The sequence below is a fragment of the Martes martes genome (genome assembly GCF_963455335.1).
Source record: "Martes martes genome assembly, chromosome: 9".
NCBI classification, from domain to species: Eukaryota; Metazoa; Chordata; class Mammalia; order Carnivora; family Mustelidae; genus Martes; species Martes martes.
Window position 1 is genome coordinate 99,705,812 of NC_137896.1, and position 19,896 is coordinate 99,725,707.

At 42.2% G+C, this 19,896-nt stretch overlaps 1 protein-coding gene across 1 annotated transcript in view; it reads right to left on the minus strand.

The window, feature by feature from the left end:
- The window catches only part of POLR1A (RNA polymerase I subunit A), a 71,080-nt gene that overhangs the window by 23,969 nt on the left and 27,215 nt on the right, over positions 1 to 19,896 (minus strand). Inside the window, 5 exon segments of the mRNA XM_080814206.1 lie at positions 233 to 391; positions 508 to 590; positions 3,064 to 3,247; positions 4,386 to 4,535; positions 15,957 to 16,148. Coding sequence (XP_080670332.1) covers positions 233 to 391; positions 508 to 590; positions 3,064 to 3,247; positions 4,386 to 4,535; positions 15,957 to 16,148 — 768 coding nt within the window.

A 19,896-nucleotide genomic window follows, 5' to 3' on the forward strand; every position in this document is an offset into this window, starting at 1 on the left:
AACATTTGAAAAGAAGAAGTACAAAGCATTCCCTCTCATCATTAACTGGCTAGGAGAACAAAGTCCTTGATTCTTCAAAATGAACTCTACACATCCCACCTCACATCTCACCTAGTTAACTGTCAAACAGCCCAATTACTCCAGAGAGCCCCAAGTGAGAAGCAAAATGTAATTTTTTTAAAAACCAGCATTCAAAATGGTGGCGATAAGTGCACACACTCGCTGGACTAACCTTGTTAATCTCATTGCTATAATGGTTCACTTCCTCCTTGAACTTCAGATCAATCATGTTAAAATCCCTCTGGTCTTTGCCCAGATGGGCATCCTGCCATTTCCCTCGGACCTCATCACATGACGCAGCTTCTGGCAGGTTTAACGCAGCCCTGACAGCCTACAAGGAGAAAAGGCCCAGGTTGGAGGCAGCAACTGAGGGAGGAGGGCGTGGGTTTCATTCCATGGGAGCCCAGACCCTCTGCCACAGGCCGTAGCCTCCCAGGCACTCCTCACCCGCAGCCCGCAGTGGGTGGACTCTTCAATGACTCTGTGTCTCTTTGCATCTGCCTTCGGCTTCACCAGAATGTCTTCCACACCTGGGGAGTGAGACAGACAAGTGTGGGTAGGACTGAAACCGACCTGTCACTGTCACTGTAAGCTTGGTGAGGTCGGGGCATGGCAGGCACTGCAGTGAACACAGGCAGCACAGGGACAGCAATGTGGACACCAACCTCCCTAGGGAGGGCCTGTCACCAGCTGTGAAGTGCTTCCCACAGGCAGAGCATCCTAATCACCGTTTTACACATGACCAAACGAAGGCTCAAACTTCAACTACCTGCCTTGTGTTATGTGGGCAGTGAGTACACCCATGGCCATGTCACAAACCTGTGCTCTCAGCCAGCAACTCTATGAACACACACTGGATGAATGGGCTGGGGGTGAAGACGAGGTTTTGGGTAAAAAACTGGGAAGGAAGAGAGACAGGGAAGGAACAGCCTGGTTTTGATTCCTGGAAGTAACAAGTCACAGGGCACGCGGGCACAGGCACGCACCTGAGCCTGGGTGACAGGGACCACCACTCCAGGGTCTGCTCCAGGACAAATGTCATTGCAGTTAAACCTTCCTCCTGGCTCCAAAGGGCTGAGAAAGTCCTCACCTTGGGCAGGACATCCTTCTACTTCATCCTCCAATCAACTATTTCCTGTCTATATGTGTGAGTGCCGCTGGACTCTAGAACTCCCTCAGCCAAGATGTGCACGGGAGGAAAATCAATGGCTGCACTGTTTAGAAGCTGAGCTAAAATATCTGAATTCCCAATGCCACATCCTGGAGGCCTGAGGGACTCTAAAGAACGTGTACGAGCAGGAGGGGAAAGAAATAGTCCCTTTGTGAGGAAGCCGTCATCACAGAAGTGGGTTCTTCCATGGGGTCGGCTCCCGGTCGCCTTGTTGTCCCTTCACTGACCCCTGGCTGTAAAGGCTGGAGAAAAGGCGACTTCCCTTGGCCGCCCTTTCCCCAAAGCTGTGTCCAGCTTGGCCCTGCTCCCTTTCTCCATCTCGTGGTCTCTGGAAGGCCTTGGCACTCGAGGGCTGATTTTCCCTGCACCACGTGCTAAGCAGAGCTGCAGGCAGGGCTGGGTTTGTTGGGTGTGGTCCTTGTCATGCTCTGGGTGTGGCAGCTTCCTCTACCTCTCATTTTTAAAATTGTTTGTTCAAGGGCCCTCTTCACAATAAAGTGAAAACCAGGAGAGAGCCTAAATGTTTAACTATAGGAACTGGTTAAATAAACCGTGGTACCAGTACACCACTAGAATAATCCATAGCTGAGCATGTAGGCTTATATTAGGATATTTACAAAAGGACATTTATAAATATATTCCATAATGGGGACGAAAAGATCACCAAACTGTGTAGGGAGGATCTCACTTTTTCCTGAATGTGTTTATACTGGCAGGTCTAGAAAGACACACATCAGATCAAGAGAGCGGTCATCTCTGATGACTGAATGCTGGGTGACTTTCAACTGCTATCGGGTCTGTGCTTATTTTTATTTCTCCACAATTTACCTATATCCTGTAATTAGCAGGCCCCACTGCAGCGAGTGCACGAGCTCCAGCTGAAGCAGGCCAAGGGGCCTCCCGGGTGGACTTCCACCATGTCCGCACACACACAAGTCTGCAAAGCGGAGTACTATTCCCACTACTACGGTACTATGAACCTGACAACTCCAGCACTCGCTGTGGCTCGTGCTCGACATGCAGCAGGTCCCCTGCTCCTCCCGGGAACACCGCAGAAAGGCTCAGAAAGTAACAGCACACTTGTCATCTTTCTCAAGGCCAACTTGCTAAAATGGTGTGTGCTCAGACGCCTGGGTGGCTCAGTTGGTTGGGTGACTGCCTTTGGCTCAGGGGTGACTGCCTTTGGCTCAGGTCATAATCCCGGACTCCCGGGATCAAGTTCCACATTGGGCTCCCTGCTCCATAGGGAGTCTGTTTCTCCCTCTGACCTTCTCCCCTCTCATGCTCTCTCTCAACTAAATAAATAAAATCTTTAAAAAATAAAATAAAATAAAATGGTGTGTGCTCATTTCTAGGGAGGAGAGAATGTAGCTTCTCTGCCTAGATTAGGATCGCCCCAACAGGTCTATCCCAACATGGTGTTTCTGACGGTGCCGACGCCCCTGCGATGTGGGGAGGTGTGGGCAGTTCTGACAACAGGGAAGGCCCTTTGTGGAGCACAGAGTGCCCAGGGCATTCTGGAAACACACTCACCGGAGAGAATGGAGGTGGGTTTGAGTGTGAAAAATCAGTCTCAGGGACAAAAAACCATAGAGGCTGGGGTGGAGAATGGAATGGGGACTGAGGAGCAGGAAAAAATGTTGGGTGGGGGGAGGGTGGAAAGCACAGGAAAGGACCAGGTCTGTGACATGGTGGTGGCAACCGAGAGAGGACATGGTTATAGAAGAAGGCTGTCCCTCTCCCGGAAGCTGCTAGTAGAGTCAGGGAGACATCCTGATGGCCCCGCTGGCCAGGAAAGAGGAGAGCCCCAGGGCCACTCGCCGAGCACTCACCCAAGGTGAAACCTCTGTAGAGCTGCAGGTAGGCGGTGAAGAGGCGGGCCAGGCAGGTGAGAACCTTGCCGCTGGTCTCCCCACCATAGATCTCATAGCAGCAGTGGACCAGGCCATAGGCGGAGCTCCCATAGTGCGCCTTGTCTAGCACCCCACACAACAGCTCCCCTTCTCTGATGATCACCTGTGGAGGGGACAACCACCAGTGCTGGAATGGAGGAGACCCCTCTTGTGTGAGCCACCCCCTCCTTTTCCTGTGTTTTATTAACCTTATTGTGTATGTCCCTCCACGGTAACCTGCCTCAGGTTCTTGATGGAAAGGAAGATGCAGGGAGTGATGAATCACTAAATTCTACTCCTAAAACTAATATCACACTATACTAACTAGAATTTAAACAAAAACTTGAAACAAAAACAAACAAAAAAGAAATATGTAGCTTATAAGTGGAACTAATATATTTTTTTCTAAATAAAGGAGAGGAGGACATAAAGACCAATTTCAATTATGTTTGCTAGGGACTATTACCATCCCCCACCCATACACAGACATTTTGCTTGTTTTCTTGTCCCCCTGCAGCACAACCCCACCCATACTGACTGGAGGTCAAGTACCCTTTCCAAGGACCTTATGACTAGAAATGAGAGCATCTGGAGTATAAACTCCGTGAGCACAACCTTGGCCTAGGTGCTTCCTCCCTTGGACTCTACAAGTAAGAACAACACAAGCTTTCTAACATCTTCTCAGGCGTTTGCACTTTCCAAAGTTGGCTTAAAGCATCAGAAGCTAATTAAAGGAAGGACTGCTAGCCGCATAATGTAGCACACATTAAGCCCTTGATCTCTAAAGGGAAAGAAAAGCGGCAGCTTCAGTTCTAAATGGAATGTCTGCTACATCCTGTGACAAAGCATTTGTGAGCTGGGGACTTAAGGTTGGAAGTCTTTAGCGTGGGGCCACCGGCTGGCTGGCTTGCAGGAGCAGTTTCCCGAGGGCTGGAGCCGGAAGGTGTGGAACCTCACAGCAGATCCATGAACTTGAGCTACTCAGGTGTCTCAAGGGAAAACATGGGTTCTGCATTTCCAAATTTTGCAGAATTGAGTCCAGAGGCCTTCTGCTCCCCAAGTGGTTGGGAGGTTTATATGGAGGTCAAATGCCACCAATCAACTCTGACCCTTTCTAAAACCAAAAGTGACACCCATTTGGGCACAACTCCCTCTCTTGAAAACCACGACACCTGATTCTCCCTTTCTCCGTCTCTGTTTTATATCAATTTGTCTAAACCTGAGACTAGATGTCTCCAACCCGCACAGCTAGGCAGCCACACCTGGGACTCGCACATGGAGTCAGGGTTAAAGCCAGGAACAGGCCGAGGGGACTCCTGTACCCAGGCCTTGCCGCTGATCTTCGCCTTTCCCGATAAGCTCAGTGGGACGTGGTCTTCTGGGATTATGTTTATGAGCAGCGTTGACACAACCTGGAAAGAAAAGAAAGATGATGCTGATTGTGGGGAGAAAAGGAGAGTTCCCTTTTAGGACAATCTTAGGACATCCCAAAAAGCCAGACAACTCCATTCTGATGATCTGTAGGTGGAGCAAAAAAACCGGACATTTCTACCTCCGTGGGACAAGTTGATCTCAGTTGTTCTCCATTTACATGGCGTAAGAGGGGGCTTAGGAACAGAAACAAACATATACCATTAAGAATTTCACTGGCACTCTTATTTCCTGAAATAAATTCTTTTTTGAGAGAGAGAAGCAGACCCCCTGCTAAGCAGGGAGTCCCACTCAGGGCTTGATCCCAGGACCCTGAGATCATGACCTGAGCTGAAGGCAGATGCTTAACTGACTGAGCCACCCAGGTGCCCCTCCTAAAATAATCTTTAAAGTGAACAATCTTCTAGAACTGAAGATGAAGTCCCTGAATAGACCTAAAGGACGGAGAAGAAAAAAGTAAACTGCTGTGGGGTCACAGTAGAGAAAGATTTGAGTATGTAGTAAAAAAGTAAAAGCAATGACAGCAGGGTTGAGAGATGATGGGAGTCACAGCGCTGTCCTCTGCCAGAGGTCAGCCCCAACATGATGTCAGTTCCAGGACTGAGGCAAAGGTTGAAGAACACTCTTCAGAGGCATCCTTATCTCATCTTCAGGCCACATCAAAATGGATGAGTCACCAAAATTATGGTCAATAACATCCTCCCACAGAAGAGCTTTGACTTTCCAGTGGGTGCAAACGAAGGAAGGAAGGGAGAGCTCTCCCTCTGAAGGGCTTCACACAGGAGGCCTGGATAATCTGACTGAGAAGCTTCAGGGATGAGACAATGTTCCAGTGTCTCTGGTCCACCACTGACTGGTCACATACCGAGGGGCAAAATGACCATGCTCTTCGGGTTAGCACCGCTCATTTGCAGGAGAGATAAAATCCACCTGTTATTTCAGCAATGCTCTACTGAATGCTTACAACGGGCCCGGTGCTGGCAAGAGTCACGAAAGAATCAGTCTGCCTTCACTGGAACCTTCATTCCCAAAGGGGATTGTTCTTGGAGGAAAACAAAACAGGGAAGGAGAACCCCAAGGAGAGCAAGGGGGGGAAAGGGGAAGGAGTATTCAGGATTTTCAGTAAGACGGGCAGGGAAGGCCCCGCCAACAAGGTGGTGAGGAAGCGAACCGTGCAGAGATCAGACTATGCATTTCAGGCGGGAGGCTTTTAGTCTGAGTGAAAAGGAAAGCTGTTCGGGAGGTTCTGATCACAGGAGTGACACGCTCTGATTTTACTTTTAACAGGCTCACCTGTTCCAAATACATTCCTGGTCTAGACACTGAGGTTACGTAAATTTCTCAGAGAATAAGCCCGCCGAGTGACACTGACAAGAAGGACCAGGACTTTAGAAGCGGTTATTAAAGCTGAGTGAGGAGCACCATGGGATAGTCTCCACGTGAGGAACACCACAGGATCCACTGGTTACGTGACGGGCAACCTGACAGCTCCCACCCAATTAGCTTTTACAGAACTAACACCAGAAATAAAGTCATTTGACTGGGATTAATCTCGGCTACCAAGAGACTGGGGAGTCTTTCCTTCCTTTGCCCCAGCTGGGTGCATCACCCACCTTTGGCCACCCACCCAACAAGTGGCTGCTAACTGGAGGTTAGGAGGGGCAATTTCTTAAGCAGCTGTCCCACTGAGAACCCAGGCGGGGGCAGCTGCGCCTAGGTATAACCATGATTCCAGAGCAGGGCAAAAGCAAACATTCCCAAAGATGTAGCAGGCAAGGTGCAAAGAGGCCAGGGCAACAGGCATGCGGGCTAAGCAGGCATCAATAAATAGCTCTTTATACGCCTGCACCAGGCCCAACAAAGTGGTGTCTTTATGTATTATCTTTAAAGAAAGCAGACAACCGTCTGCCTCAATAGAAGATGACCAGTAGGGCCATGACCACGGTCTCCAGAAGGGCAGCACTGCCAGGCAAGGGAGAAGAAGTAAAGGCAGGAGGGTGAGGCTTCCCTTCGAGGCTGACCACAAGCTGCACCTCAACTAAATCACCACAGTGTGGACTGTCAGGCCGGGCACAGTCGGGATAGGAAGTCTATATGCAAGGTGTGAGCACACATATCCAACCATCAGAGGACAAGGAAATACGACCCACCATCTTGTCTATAAAAACAAGAACGCAGAAGAAAGCAAAGCACCTGACAAACTCCAACAACCTTTCATGATAAAAACACGCAGCAGAATAGGAATAGAAGGGAATGGCATTGACCTGATAAGAAGTCACCTATGAAAAACCCATAGTTAATATACTTGGTGGTTGGGGCACCTGGGTGGTTCAGTCAGTTAAGCGTCCAACTCTTGATTTCAGCCCAGGTCATGATCTCACAGTTGTGGGATCCAGCCCCAGGTCGGGTTCAATGCTCAGTGGGGAATCTGCTTGAGATTCTCTCTCTCCCTCTGCTTCTCCCCCCACTTGCAGACTCTCTTCTTTTCTCAAAATAAATACTTTTTTTTGAAGATTTTATTTATTTATTTGCCAGAAAGAGAGAGTACAAGCAGGGTGAGAAGCAGGCAGAGGGAGAAGTAGGCTCCATGCTGAACAAGAAGCCTGATATGGCTCTTGATCCCAGGACCCTGGGATCATGACCTGAGCTGAAGGCAGATGCTTAACTGAGACACTCAGGTGTCCCTAAATAAATCAGATCTTAAAAAATGCATACAGATATACTCAACAGTCCAAAACTAGACACTTTTTGCTTAAGATAAGGAACAAGACAAAAGATACCTTCTCCCACCACTTGTATTCAACAATGTATTTGAAGTACTGGTCAGGGCAATTGGGCAAGAAAAAAAAAAAAGGCAACCAGATTGGAGAGGAAGAAGTAAAACTACCTTGGTTTATAGATGACATGCTCTTTAGATGGAAAACCCTAAAGAATCCACAAAAAAGTTACGAGAGCTAGTAAATTACTTTAAGCAAAGATGAAGAATGCAAAGGTCAACATAGAAAATCTACTATTTCTATACATTAACAATGACAATCTGAAAATGAAATTAACAAAATAATTCGGTTTTAAAAAGCATCAAAAAAGAAAATAGGAATAAATTTAAAGCAAAGAAGTATAAAAGTCATATGCTGAAAAGTCTAACACAATGTTGAAAGAAATTAAAGAAAATCTAAATAAAATGGAAAGATATCATGGATCAGAAGACTTAATATTGTTAAGATGGCAAGAGTCCCCAAATCAATCTACAGGTTCAGTGCAATCCCTACTGAAACTCCAACTGCAAGTTTTATATAAATGAACACGTCGATTCTAAAATTCATAAGGAAATGCAACAGACCCCGAATAACCAAAACAATCTTGAAAAAGAAGAACAAAGTTAGAAGACTCACACTTCCATATTTCAATACAACAAAGCACACAATAATGGCATAAAGATAGACATATTGATCAATGGAAGAGTACATAATGTGGAGCAATTAGAATGCTCAGGCATTGCTGGTAGGAATGTAAAATTGTACAGCTATTTGGGAAAACAGTTTGGTAGTTCCTAAAAAAGTTATAAATGCTCAGGCATTGCTGGTAGGAATTTAAAATTGTACAGCTGTTTGGGAAAACAATTTGGTAGTTCCTCAAAAAAGTTAAAAATAGCATTACCATATGACCCAGCATGTCCACCCTTACCCAAGAGAACTGAAATACATCGTCACACAAAAACTGGTACGTGAATATACACGGCAGCTTTATTTATAATAATCAAGAGAGGAACAACCTATATTATCCATTTATCACCCGACTAACAAAATGAGCTATTTCCATACAATGGAGTATCATCCAGCCATAAAAAAGAATGAAGTCCTGTTCACGCTACAACATGAGCAGATTTTGAAAGTATTTTATTAAATAAAAGAAGCAAGTCACAAAAGGCTACATCTTGTAAGGTATCAGTTACATGAAATGTCCAAAAGAGGCAAATCCACAGAGATGGAAAGTGACTACCTTGGAATGAGGGAGGGAGGAATTGAGACTGATGATAATAGGTACAGGGTTCCTTTTAGGGATGATGGAAATGTTCTGGAATTAGCTAGTAGTGATTGTTGTACAACACAGCAGACACACTAAAAATCTTTGAATTATACCCTTTTAAAAATCATAAATTTTATGTTAAATATGAATTACATCTCAATAAGAAAAACACAGAAGTCAGACAAGTGGGTTTTAAGCTTCTTCCTGTGGTAACATTCTAGAAATGTTTAATTTACTTTCTGGTCATAAAGTATTATGCTAGGGAGAAAAGACCACCTGCAACATGTTCTTAAACTGAAGGGTAGGTAGCAGTATCTATGAGAATTATAAGTGGATTTTTTTAATACTAAGACTCCACTGAACTTTAAAAATGTTTTAAAAATTAAAAGGATTTCTTAAAAAAAAAAAAGTTTTGAGATGTATATATCCTTTGACTCGGCAATCACACTGCTAGGAACTCATCTCAAATACAAACCAAAGAAAGTGCAGGAGTGTAAACGTAAGTGGGTGCTCACCACAGCACTAGGTAAAATAGTAAAAACCAGGTAACAATTTAAATGTCTGCCAAAAGAAAGCCAGTTAAATCAACTATGGTATATCCATATCACTGGATACAACAGAGAATTGGGCTAAAAAGAATGATGTGGATCTACATGGATGGATACAGAACAAGCCATATAATATGTCATTAAGTGAACTAAATACATCACAAAGCAATTTTAAGAAAGCTCCTGCCCATTAATCTAGCACATGAAGGCAGTTAAATGAACTTCTTGCCATATTCAGAGTAAGTTAGGGTGGTCCAAGTAAAAATACAGACTGCTTGAAATAATGGAATTCCCTTTCCTGATGGCTCACTCGAAGTAAGCCATGTTAAAAATCAGTCAAAAAAGGTCCATGTACTTGGTGGCCACGAAGGCTCATGCCTCAGGTACAAGGATGTCACAGATAAAGAGATTTAAAATAAAAGTTCAAAACTGAATGTCAAATTTAATCATGACTCATGGTTCTCCTGAGTAGGTATAATATCTCATTCTTAATTACTTTCTATGAGAGTATGCGTGGACATGGAGAATAGGGCTGGGGAGGGAGGGAATTTTTCCTTTTTCCTTTCACATTACTGTGTTCTTCTTTAACAACAACTTCTGTTACTTCTACAGTTAAAAAGAATTTGAAAGGCACTTATCTAATAACTGAATTCAGGAAGGTTGCTGAATACAGGGACAATATACACAAAATAATTGTATTCCTACATCTATGTAAATAATTAGAAAATTTAATAAACAATGCCATCTACAATAGCAATACCTAGAAATAAATTTAATGAAAGATATACAAGACTTACATAATTGAAGGACATACTATGTTCATAACTTGAAAGAGTCAATACTGTAAATGTTGATTCTCCCTAAAGTGAACTAAAGGTACAATGTAATCCCAATAAAAATTCTAAGAGGTTTTATTTTGGGGGAAATTTACAAGCTGACTTTAAAATTTATGCAGAAATACACAGGGCCAAGTATATTCAAGACAGTCTTGAAGAACAAAGCTGGAGACTTTTACTGTCAGAAATCAGTATTATGGGGCACCTGGGTGGCTCAGTGGGTTAAGGCCTCTGCCTTCAGCTCAGGTCACGATCTCAGGGTCCTGGGATCGAGCCCCACATCGGGCTTTCTGGTCAGTGGGGAGCCTGCTTCTCCTCCTCTCTCTGCCTGCCTCTCTGCCTACTTGTGATCTCTGTCTGTCAAATAAATAAATAAAATCTTTAAAAAAAAAAAGAAAGAAATCAGTATTATAAAGCTACAATAATTAAGATAGTGTGGTACTGGTACAATGGAATCAAACAGATCAGTGGAACTAAACAGAGTCCAGGAAGAGACCCACATTTATATGACTAGTTGATTTATGACACAAGAGATACTAAAGAGAAGTGGGAAAATGCTGGTCTTTTCAACAAATGATGTTATATTAACTGGAGAGCCATATGGGGGAAAAAAGGAATCCCCTACCTTATATCGCACATACCCACAAATATCAATTCCATGCAGACAAGTAAACGTAAGTGTGGAAATAAAACAGTAGAGCTACTAGACAATGACACAAGGGAATATCTTGATGCCCTCAGGACAGGCACTTATACAGGATTAGCTTTGAACAGCACATGCTGGTGAATTATATTAATAAAATAGCTCTGATCATTAGAAAACTGCACTGGGTAAAAAGGCAAAAATTTGGCAATGGACAAACACAAGAATATATAAAAAAAAACTCTTACTTATTAATAAGAAAATGGCGTGAAATAGAAAACAAGAAAAGGACTCCAATAAGCACTTCACAAGTGATGATCCCCTAATGGCCAATAAGCATATGAAGAGGTACTCAACCTCACTTACCAGTAAGAAAATGCAAGTTAAAACCATAAGGTGCTACTACACACCCATCTGAATGGCTAAAATTAAACTAATGGAAACAAATGGTACAATAATTCAACTTCCGTTGAGCACAGGAAGTAACTAGAATTCTCATGCCCTGCTGGTAGAACTGTAAAGTGCTATAAGCACTTTGAAAAATGCTTATTGATAAATCTATTAATGTTAAACATAGATCATATGATTCAGCAATTTGATTCCTTGGTATCTAGCCTACAAAATGAATGTGTATGTTCAACAAAAGATATATATAAGAATGGTGATAATAACCCTATTTGTAATAGCCAAATGAAGACAAGCCACATGTCGTTGGAGAGTAAAAGAATAAATATATGATGACAGAGTTACATAATGGAGTACTACACAGCAATGAAAATGAACGCACTCCTATGTGATACCATGAATGACTTACAGAGATATGACTGACCATTCCATTTACATACAGTTAAAAAAAAAAAAGACAAAAACGTAATTATAGTGTTCGAAGTCAGGTTAGGGACCAACTTTGGGGGGGGATAAAAATGGATTGGGGTCTGCAGGGGTCTTCTGGGAGAGCTGGTGAGATTCTACTCTCTGGTCTGGGTGATTTTACAAAGGTGTATTCACTTTGTGAATGTTCACTGAGCTGAACACTTGAGATATACAATGACAGGCAAATCCTTTTCCTTTATATGCTCTTTCAACAAATGCTGAGACCTCAGATTCTTAAACGGAAAGTAAAGCACTCAAGAGGCTGCCTGAAATGCCCTTGAGAAGGAGCCTAAGACTTGATTTTAGGGTACAAATAGAACGCCTAGGCGAAGCTTCTTATCTCCTATTTCTACACATGGCTTTTCTCTGCAGAATCAGACTGAGCCACCATCGAATTATTGTGCACGGCAGTCATTCTTTTCTTTTACACCTACTTGCAAAGAATTAACAGCCTGTGGCAACCTTGCAAAAACACCAAAAAACCTCAACTGTGACACAAGTAAAACCTGGGCCTATTCTCTAGTTTTACCTAATTAAATGGTAATAATCTTGGCCCAGAAACACTGTAAGATGAAAATTATTCCTAACATGAACCAAATTATTCCATCATTCTAATCTTTACCATGCCACACTTTTTCTCACTTATGTGCTTAACATGGTTTGACAGTGAACACACAGAGAATGCTGTAGTCTATTTTTGTTTTTAGCATTAGGTCAGAAAAATTTCCCAGGCTGCTCACTATACGGTCTTTTAAAACCACTATTTCAAACAGCTACATAATATCTTCACAAACGGACGTTCCACAATTTCCTTAGCACCAATATTAAATATCCACGTTTTTCTAATTTTCCACCGCCATCAACGATGGTGTAATGGGCTACTTTTTTTCAAGTAGCTTTTTCCACATTTCAGACTGTTTCCTTTGGTTTGGATTCCCAGATTGAACAGAATCAACATATTTATGGTTCTAGATATATATTCTTTGTCCACTATTTAGTTCTATTTTGAACACATAGCTTATGTTTAAACAAAATTCTAATAAATTCTGGACAATTACTTAAAACATAATCATTCACTTCCAAGAGAACTTCAGATGGCTTATAAGATCAAGACAAATAAACAGAAATAAGAAAAATAATAGAAACAGAAATAATAAAGCAGACAAATACATATAGCCAACTAAGTCAGGGGCCAGCAAACTATAGCCTGTAGGCCTCATCTGGTCTACCACCTGTTTTTGTAAGTAAAGTTAATTGGATCACAGTCACGCTCATTCATTTATGTTTTGTCTATGGCTGCTTTCATGCTACAGTGGCAGAGCTGAGTAGTTGCAACGGAGACTGTTATGACCTGCAAAGCCTAAACTATTTATTGTCTGGCTTACAGAAAAAGCTTACCACTCCTTGAACCAAACAATCCATACTTATAGATTTTAATCTTTAATTGCAAAATTCCCCATCTATTCTGTTAAACTGACTTCCACTTCTGGCCAAGCTAGAGCAACAGTGACCCAACGACTCTTCCACCAAAAACAACAGCAAAAGCAGACATGATCATGAAACAATGGTTTTTAAGACAGTGGACACCAGGCAATGAAGGACAGTGATCAGCAAAGACAATAGACTTGAAATATTTATTAACTGACATTTTTAGAGCACTTCATTTAACAATAGCCGAGTATACATTATTTTTATGGGCTCACAATATTTACCAAGATACACCATAGTAAACATAATCTCATACACAAACATCAATAAATTTAAAAGAATTCCAGTCACCCAACGTATGTTTTCTTGCCACAATGAAATTAGATTGGAAATCCATAACAAAGATATCTGGAAAATCTCTAAGTATGTGGAAACTAAATAATGGACTTTTAATTAACTCATGGGTCAAAAAGAAATCAAAAGGCAAATTAGCAAGTATTTGAATGAAAATGAAAATACAATATAATAACTTATGTGATGCTGCTTAAGCAGAATTTAAGGGGAAAACTAATGAAATGCCTATATTAAAAAAAAGGGAAAAAAATCTCATATAAATGATTTCAGCTTCAATCTAAATGATGAGACAAACAAGGGCAAATCAAACCCAAAGTAAACAGAATAAAAGAAAAATTAAGATCAAAGTGCAATCAATGAAATAGAAAAATAAAGAAAGTCAATGAAAGCTGGTTCTTTGAGAGCAAAACTAATAAATCTCTAAGCAAACTGATCAGGAAAAAAGAAAAAAGACACAAATCAGGGCGCCTGGTTAGCTTTGTCAGTGGAGCATGCGACTCTTGATCTCAGGGTCATGAGTTTGAGCCCCACATTGGGCATAGAGATTGCTTAAAAAAAAAAAAAGAAAGATTTAAATCACCAATATCAGAAATGAGAGAGCCGACCCACCTATAGATTCTGTAGATAGAAAAGAATAGTAAAGAAATATTATAACTTTATGCCTATAAATTTAAAAACTTATGAGAAAAATTCATCTAAAACACAAAGTACTGAGGCTCATTCAAGAAGAAACAGATAACCTGAAGAGCCCTATATGTATTAAAAAGATAGAAATCTTAGTTAAAAAAACCTTCCTGTGAAGAAAAGTTCAGTTCCAGATGGATTCATTGGCTAATTCGACCAAACATTTAAGAAAAAAAATAATACCAATACTATACAAACTTACAGAAAGCTGAAGAGGAAATATTTCCCAACTCATTCTATGAACCCTGCATTACCCTATACCAAAACCAGGCAAATATATTACAAGAGAAGAAAACTACAGATCAATATATGCATATCTTAGAGATATTGTGGGGTGAGTTCCAGACCACCACTATAAAGCGACTATGAGGATAAAGTGAGTCAAATGAATTTCTAGTTTCCCAGTGAATACAGAAGTTATGTTTACACTGTACTGTAGTTTACTGTGTGCAAGAGCATTACGTTTAAAAAGCCAATGTATATACCTTAATCAAAAAATACTGCTTCATTCCTATGTGGAATTTAAGAAACAAAAGAGATGAATATAGGGGAAGGTAAGGAAAAATAAGATAAAAACAGAGAAGGAGATAAACCATAAGAAATTCTTAACTATAGGGTACAAACTGAGATTCTTAACTATAGCGTACAAACTTTGCTGGAGGGGAGGTGGGTGGGGGGACGGGGTAACCAGGTGATGGGCATTAAGGAGGACATGTGATGTAATTAATGAGCATTGAGTGTTACACGCAACTGATGAACCACTAAATCCTACCTCTGAAACTATTAATACACTATATGTTAACTAAATTGAATTTTTAAAAAATACTTTAGTGCTAAAAATGCTAACCATCATCTGAGCTTTAAGTTGTAATCACTAATCACAGATCACCATGATGAACAAGATAATGAAATAGTTTGAAATTTTGTGAGAATTACCAAAGTGTGACATGGAGACATGAAGTAAGCAAATGCTGCTGGGAAAATGGCACCAGTAAATGCAATGAAAAATGAAACAAAGCATACAAAACTGCTTGAATGCAGGGGAGCCACAAACCTTCAAGGAGTAAAAAACACAGTACCTGTGAAGTTCGATAAAGCAACGTGTAACGAAACGAGGTATGCTTGTATCCCTCACAAACACAAGTGCAAAAATATTCTCAACCAAACTTGAGCAAAGTGAATTAAAAAATACACAGATGGGGTAATATCTCATGACAAGTAAGGGCTGCCACAGAATGCAAGGCTGGGTTAACAACAAAAAACCAGTCAGGCCGCAGGTGCGCAGACTTAAAGAACTACTGAGCAGGAAGAGACCTGAGAGATTATCACCCTGAGCCCTTTGTATTCTAGAAGAAGAAAGGAGGCCCACAAAGCCAAGATCACGCAGCTGATGAGGAGTTAGGCCTTAAGGCTAAACCTGGAGACCCACACAACAGTAGAAACACACACACTACTGTATTTCATTATTTGATCGCCACACACACCATTATTTCATTACCTTGACAGGAAGCACAGCATGACTTCTTAGGAGCTAGGAATCCTGCGTCTGAATTCCAACTCTGCCTCCTATAGACTTGGGCATGTCATTGAAGTTCTCTAAGGCCTCAGTACCCTCGTCTGCTCAGTGGGGATAATAATGGTCTCCGCAGCACGGACTGGCTGAGGACCACATAACGTAACAGATCTACAGATCTACAGTAAGGTACTCGGCCCCTCCCAACAAAAAAATTACTACAACAGCCACAATACCACTGCCTCTTCCCACCGTATCTGCATTATGAGGACATCGAGGACAGACACTATGCAGTCCACTCTTAGCAGACACTCCCCTGAAACCACCCAGACTCAGGAAGCCCACCAAAGAGAAAATCATATAGATCATACAGGCATACCTTGGGTTCAGTTCCAGAACATCTGATTTGCCATTTCTCTATGTCTGGTGTGGACTCTATTGGGAATGAAATCTTTTATACGAGTGGCCCGTTTCCTTTTTTTCTTTCTCCCAATTACCTGCTTTCCTGTCCACAGTGGAAAGGGCTTCAGGATGGCAGGAGGAAAGAGCTTCACACGCCCCACCTTGTCTGTGAGTCCTCGGTACAGCAGCTCCATGTACTGCTCCCGAGTGAAAAAGCAACCTCGAATGGTCATGTTTGCGCCCGAAACCATGTGATCTTGGATCAACCCCGCCAATGGTTGGCCATCCTGCAAACCAGAACAGGTAAGAAAGAAGGCAAATGTGAAATTACATTCTAATTCCTAATTATCCGCTTGGAAGCCATGTACCAGCAACAGCGCTCCCTTCCACTCCTGTATTGTCCTGCCCACAGCCTCACTAGGCCCCGGGCTTGAGCCTCCCATCTGGAGAGCAAACTGTCTCCCAAAGCACGTGACCTGGGCTTCCTGACCAGCTTCCTCCTTTACCATATGCCCACTGTTCTAGATCAAAACAGCTCCAACTCGTCCAGTTCCCCAAGCCTTCGTTCCATAGCCCCATCTGGTTCCAGTTATTCTAGTGTTATTTTTGGCATCTTTGCATAAATTTGGCCTCACTGCAGTTTGCTATGTTCTTGCTTTTATATTTTGGTTTTATGCTTTAGTATTTTTCACACATTTCTGGCCTGGTTTTCCTCTAAATCAGTCATCCATTCAGTAAATATTTATTGAGAGAATACTATATGCCCAGACATTTGGGTTAGCCCTCCAGTCTACTCTAGTGGACCAAACAGATATGATCCTTTATGGTGAGGAAGAACTAGATAGTCAGCAAATGACTAGACAAATACATTATCGCAAAGAACTTAAAAATATCTTGGAGGAAAATAACAGATGGGTCATCATATAGATTAGAGGTAGGGGGATGGTCAGAAGGATCTTTCAGGGGGCAGTATTAGAACCCTGAGTATTACTGATGTAAGCGTCAGCTCTCTAAGGGGCAGGGGTTCAGCCAGAGGAACATCAAGAGGGTTGAGAAGTCTTGCTGTGCCTGACTATGGAAGAAAAGAATGTGTCTCTTTACAATGCAGCACATGCTCATGGCAGGGCCTTTAATAAAGGCTGTTAACTACCAGATGCCCAGACAAGGGCTTTAATGTAAGCCCTAGTGCGTTCATCTCATTTGGAACTTTTTAGAGACTTTCTGAGCCCCAGTCTCCTGCAGCTTATCTGGAGGTCTGTGTTCATGGCAACGTAAGGCACACTAATGTAAAAATAGCTGTGCCCACTGACATGCTCTAAGCAGCAGTGTTTGCAAACTTTGCAGTGTTTATGGGAACTTGAGAAAAATCTGTGCCTGGGGTCTAAAGATTGTTATCATTTAATTACTCATTAAATACTATCCAATGTTATGGCCAGGTTTCATAACTAAGGCTAAAGGAACTCACAGATGCAGCCGTGGAGAAGTGCCAGGAATTTAACCACATGTACTAATTCAAAGGATAAAAAGGATGCTTGTCAAATAGCGTACATACTGTGGCAATGGGCTCTACATGAACTCAAAGACAATTATTACAGACGGGCTGAATAGACAAAGCAAGGTCAGATGGTGCACACAGCCTCTCTTACGAAGGCTTTGAGTTAAGAACATAAATAAAAAATTATACTCTGCATCTTGTTCCAAAGACAAGGTCTTATTTTGCTTGGTTGGGGGGGGGGGTAACCCAAACCAGTATTACGCATTTGCCTCATCCCACAGTCTTTGGGGGCAGATATAGATTTTTCCTTTTGTTTTCTTCCTTTAAAGAACATAATTACAAGTTATATGATCTATTCAGTGCCTTCCCTTCTCTCCATCCAGATTTTTCCATGACTAGAAAATCACCTTCATGGCTAAATTGCTTTCAATGCAATAATCATGAATCGTAGGGAGGAATGCTGATTAAAGCAATTTACTAAGGGCCTACTTATAATTCTGGATTTCCCAAATCCTGCTTAGGATCAGAAAGACCATCTCTCAATCAAAAACCCAGATAATTGTTAGCTATCCGATTCCACCTAATATCACAGCAAAATGACATTACAATTAATGCCTTTGGTCAGGATGCTTTGAGAATTAGAGTATTCTGGGACTTGAATTTTCTGGCTAAGTGGATGGAGCCAGGAGACTCTCAAATCTTGTTAGAAAAAAAAAAAAATCTTTCCACAAGGCACTGGCCCTCAAAAAATACAAAAAAAAAAAAAAAAAAAAAAAAAACCCAGAAGAAAAAACCACAAAAAAACACATCAATGAAAAGTTTAACTGTTTTCTCAGGAAAGAAAGAACTGGTATCATTCACTTCCTATTTTAAGTAAGAAAATAACATGCAACTCTACTAAACACATAAACAATAAAATAAAATGTACTTTAATCGGGTACTATGGTTAATCAAGGAATAGAACCTGGAAACAGAAGAAATAGGTTAATAAACAAAGGGAAATGGAAGTAAGGGAAAACATTACCCCCTCTCTCCCAAAAAATGACTTTCCTAATTTAACAAAGCCAGTTCCTGTTCTCTTAGGACTTTATCACCAAAGTAGTTTAAGACATGTTGCATTTTTATAAACGTGAGCAAAAATAGATTCCATGTCTTGGCATTTACACTAAGGATTAAATGAAATTTATCAAGAATCAAGAGCTCTGTGCCTCTGACTAAAGAAAACTGATGGAAAGTGAAGTGAACCCTTGGGTCACCCCTTGGAAGTTTCTTCCCCACAAGAATGTAATCCATTGATGTAAGCTTATTTATCTGTGTTCTGCCTATCTCTTGACCTAAAATCCGTGGGTAGGCAAACATACACTGGGGCACATCTGGATTTAAACAGCTCAGCCCTTTGAAGGACAAGTGTAAGCATGAAGTCCTTGTAGGACTTTATTCAATCAAAATAAAGTACGGAACATTCAAGTTCATTGGTCCGAGAACCTCAGAGCACCCCAAATCCCCACTCCAACTCCCCCTGCATCCAGTGCAACAAGTGAACTATCTGGCGCTTCCTGGTAGTGTCTCCCGTGGGGAAATGAGGCCCTGCCTCTCGAGTCAGAGAGCCAGTTCGGTCCTGGCATCCACTTACTGCCACGTGGCCTCATCCCCCACCTTGCCTGGTAAGTGGGAGTAATGACCCATGATGTACATGGACTTGGGAGTCAAAGGTGCTAGGTTCAAGTTCCTGCCTCATCCCTGGCTGGCAAGTCACTCTCATGTTTCCTCTTCTGAAAATTGTACCTATCTCACCAGGTTGTTGGGAGGGCAAAGAGAATGTCTGTGAACAGCTTAGAGCAATGCCTGCTGCTTGGGGAGTGCTCAATGGATGGTGGCTTTTACTGCTGCCTCAATGACAGCCACAACTCTTATTTGCATGAAAAGGCATAACATCAATTTTCAAGTTACTAAAACTATTATTCTAACTTCCAAGGGACCTCAGTGGGCCTTTCATCCCTCCTTCCTACGTCAGCCCCTTCACTAATCCAGTGCTGGCTGAAGTGGGCAGAGAAGGGAATGAGAGTTAAACTCAACAGCAGCTTCCCACGCTCGCCTGGGTGGAGAAGTCCCATTTCTTCTGCAGAAGCGGGGCAAGACCCACGGAGGTGGAAAGCAGCAAAGTCCCGAGGAGCTGGGAGCTCCCTGTAACTTTCTCTGCCTTCTCAGCAGGGTCCTGCTTCAAGTTCAGTGCCCTTTCGTCTTCTCCATGTGTAAACACGGACACAAACAGCACCTATGCCAACGGCTGCGTGACGGTGAAAGGGGAAGCCTCCCAAGTACTTTGCTAGACGAAGTGCTTGGCAAATGGCAGCCATAACTCCATGTTACTATTACTACTCGTTCTTTCATATTCCACCACGACCCAAGTGAATGACGTATAACTGTCAATCACTGTGATGCAAATAGCTGATAATTTGAAAGGCCCCAGGCCTTAGGATGGGTAGTGAGAAGTAAGTGATGTCTGGAACATTCTCTATTCTATTTCCTGCAGCCTGGCT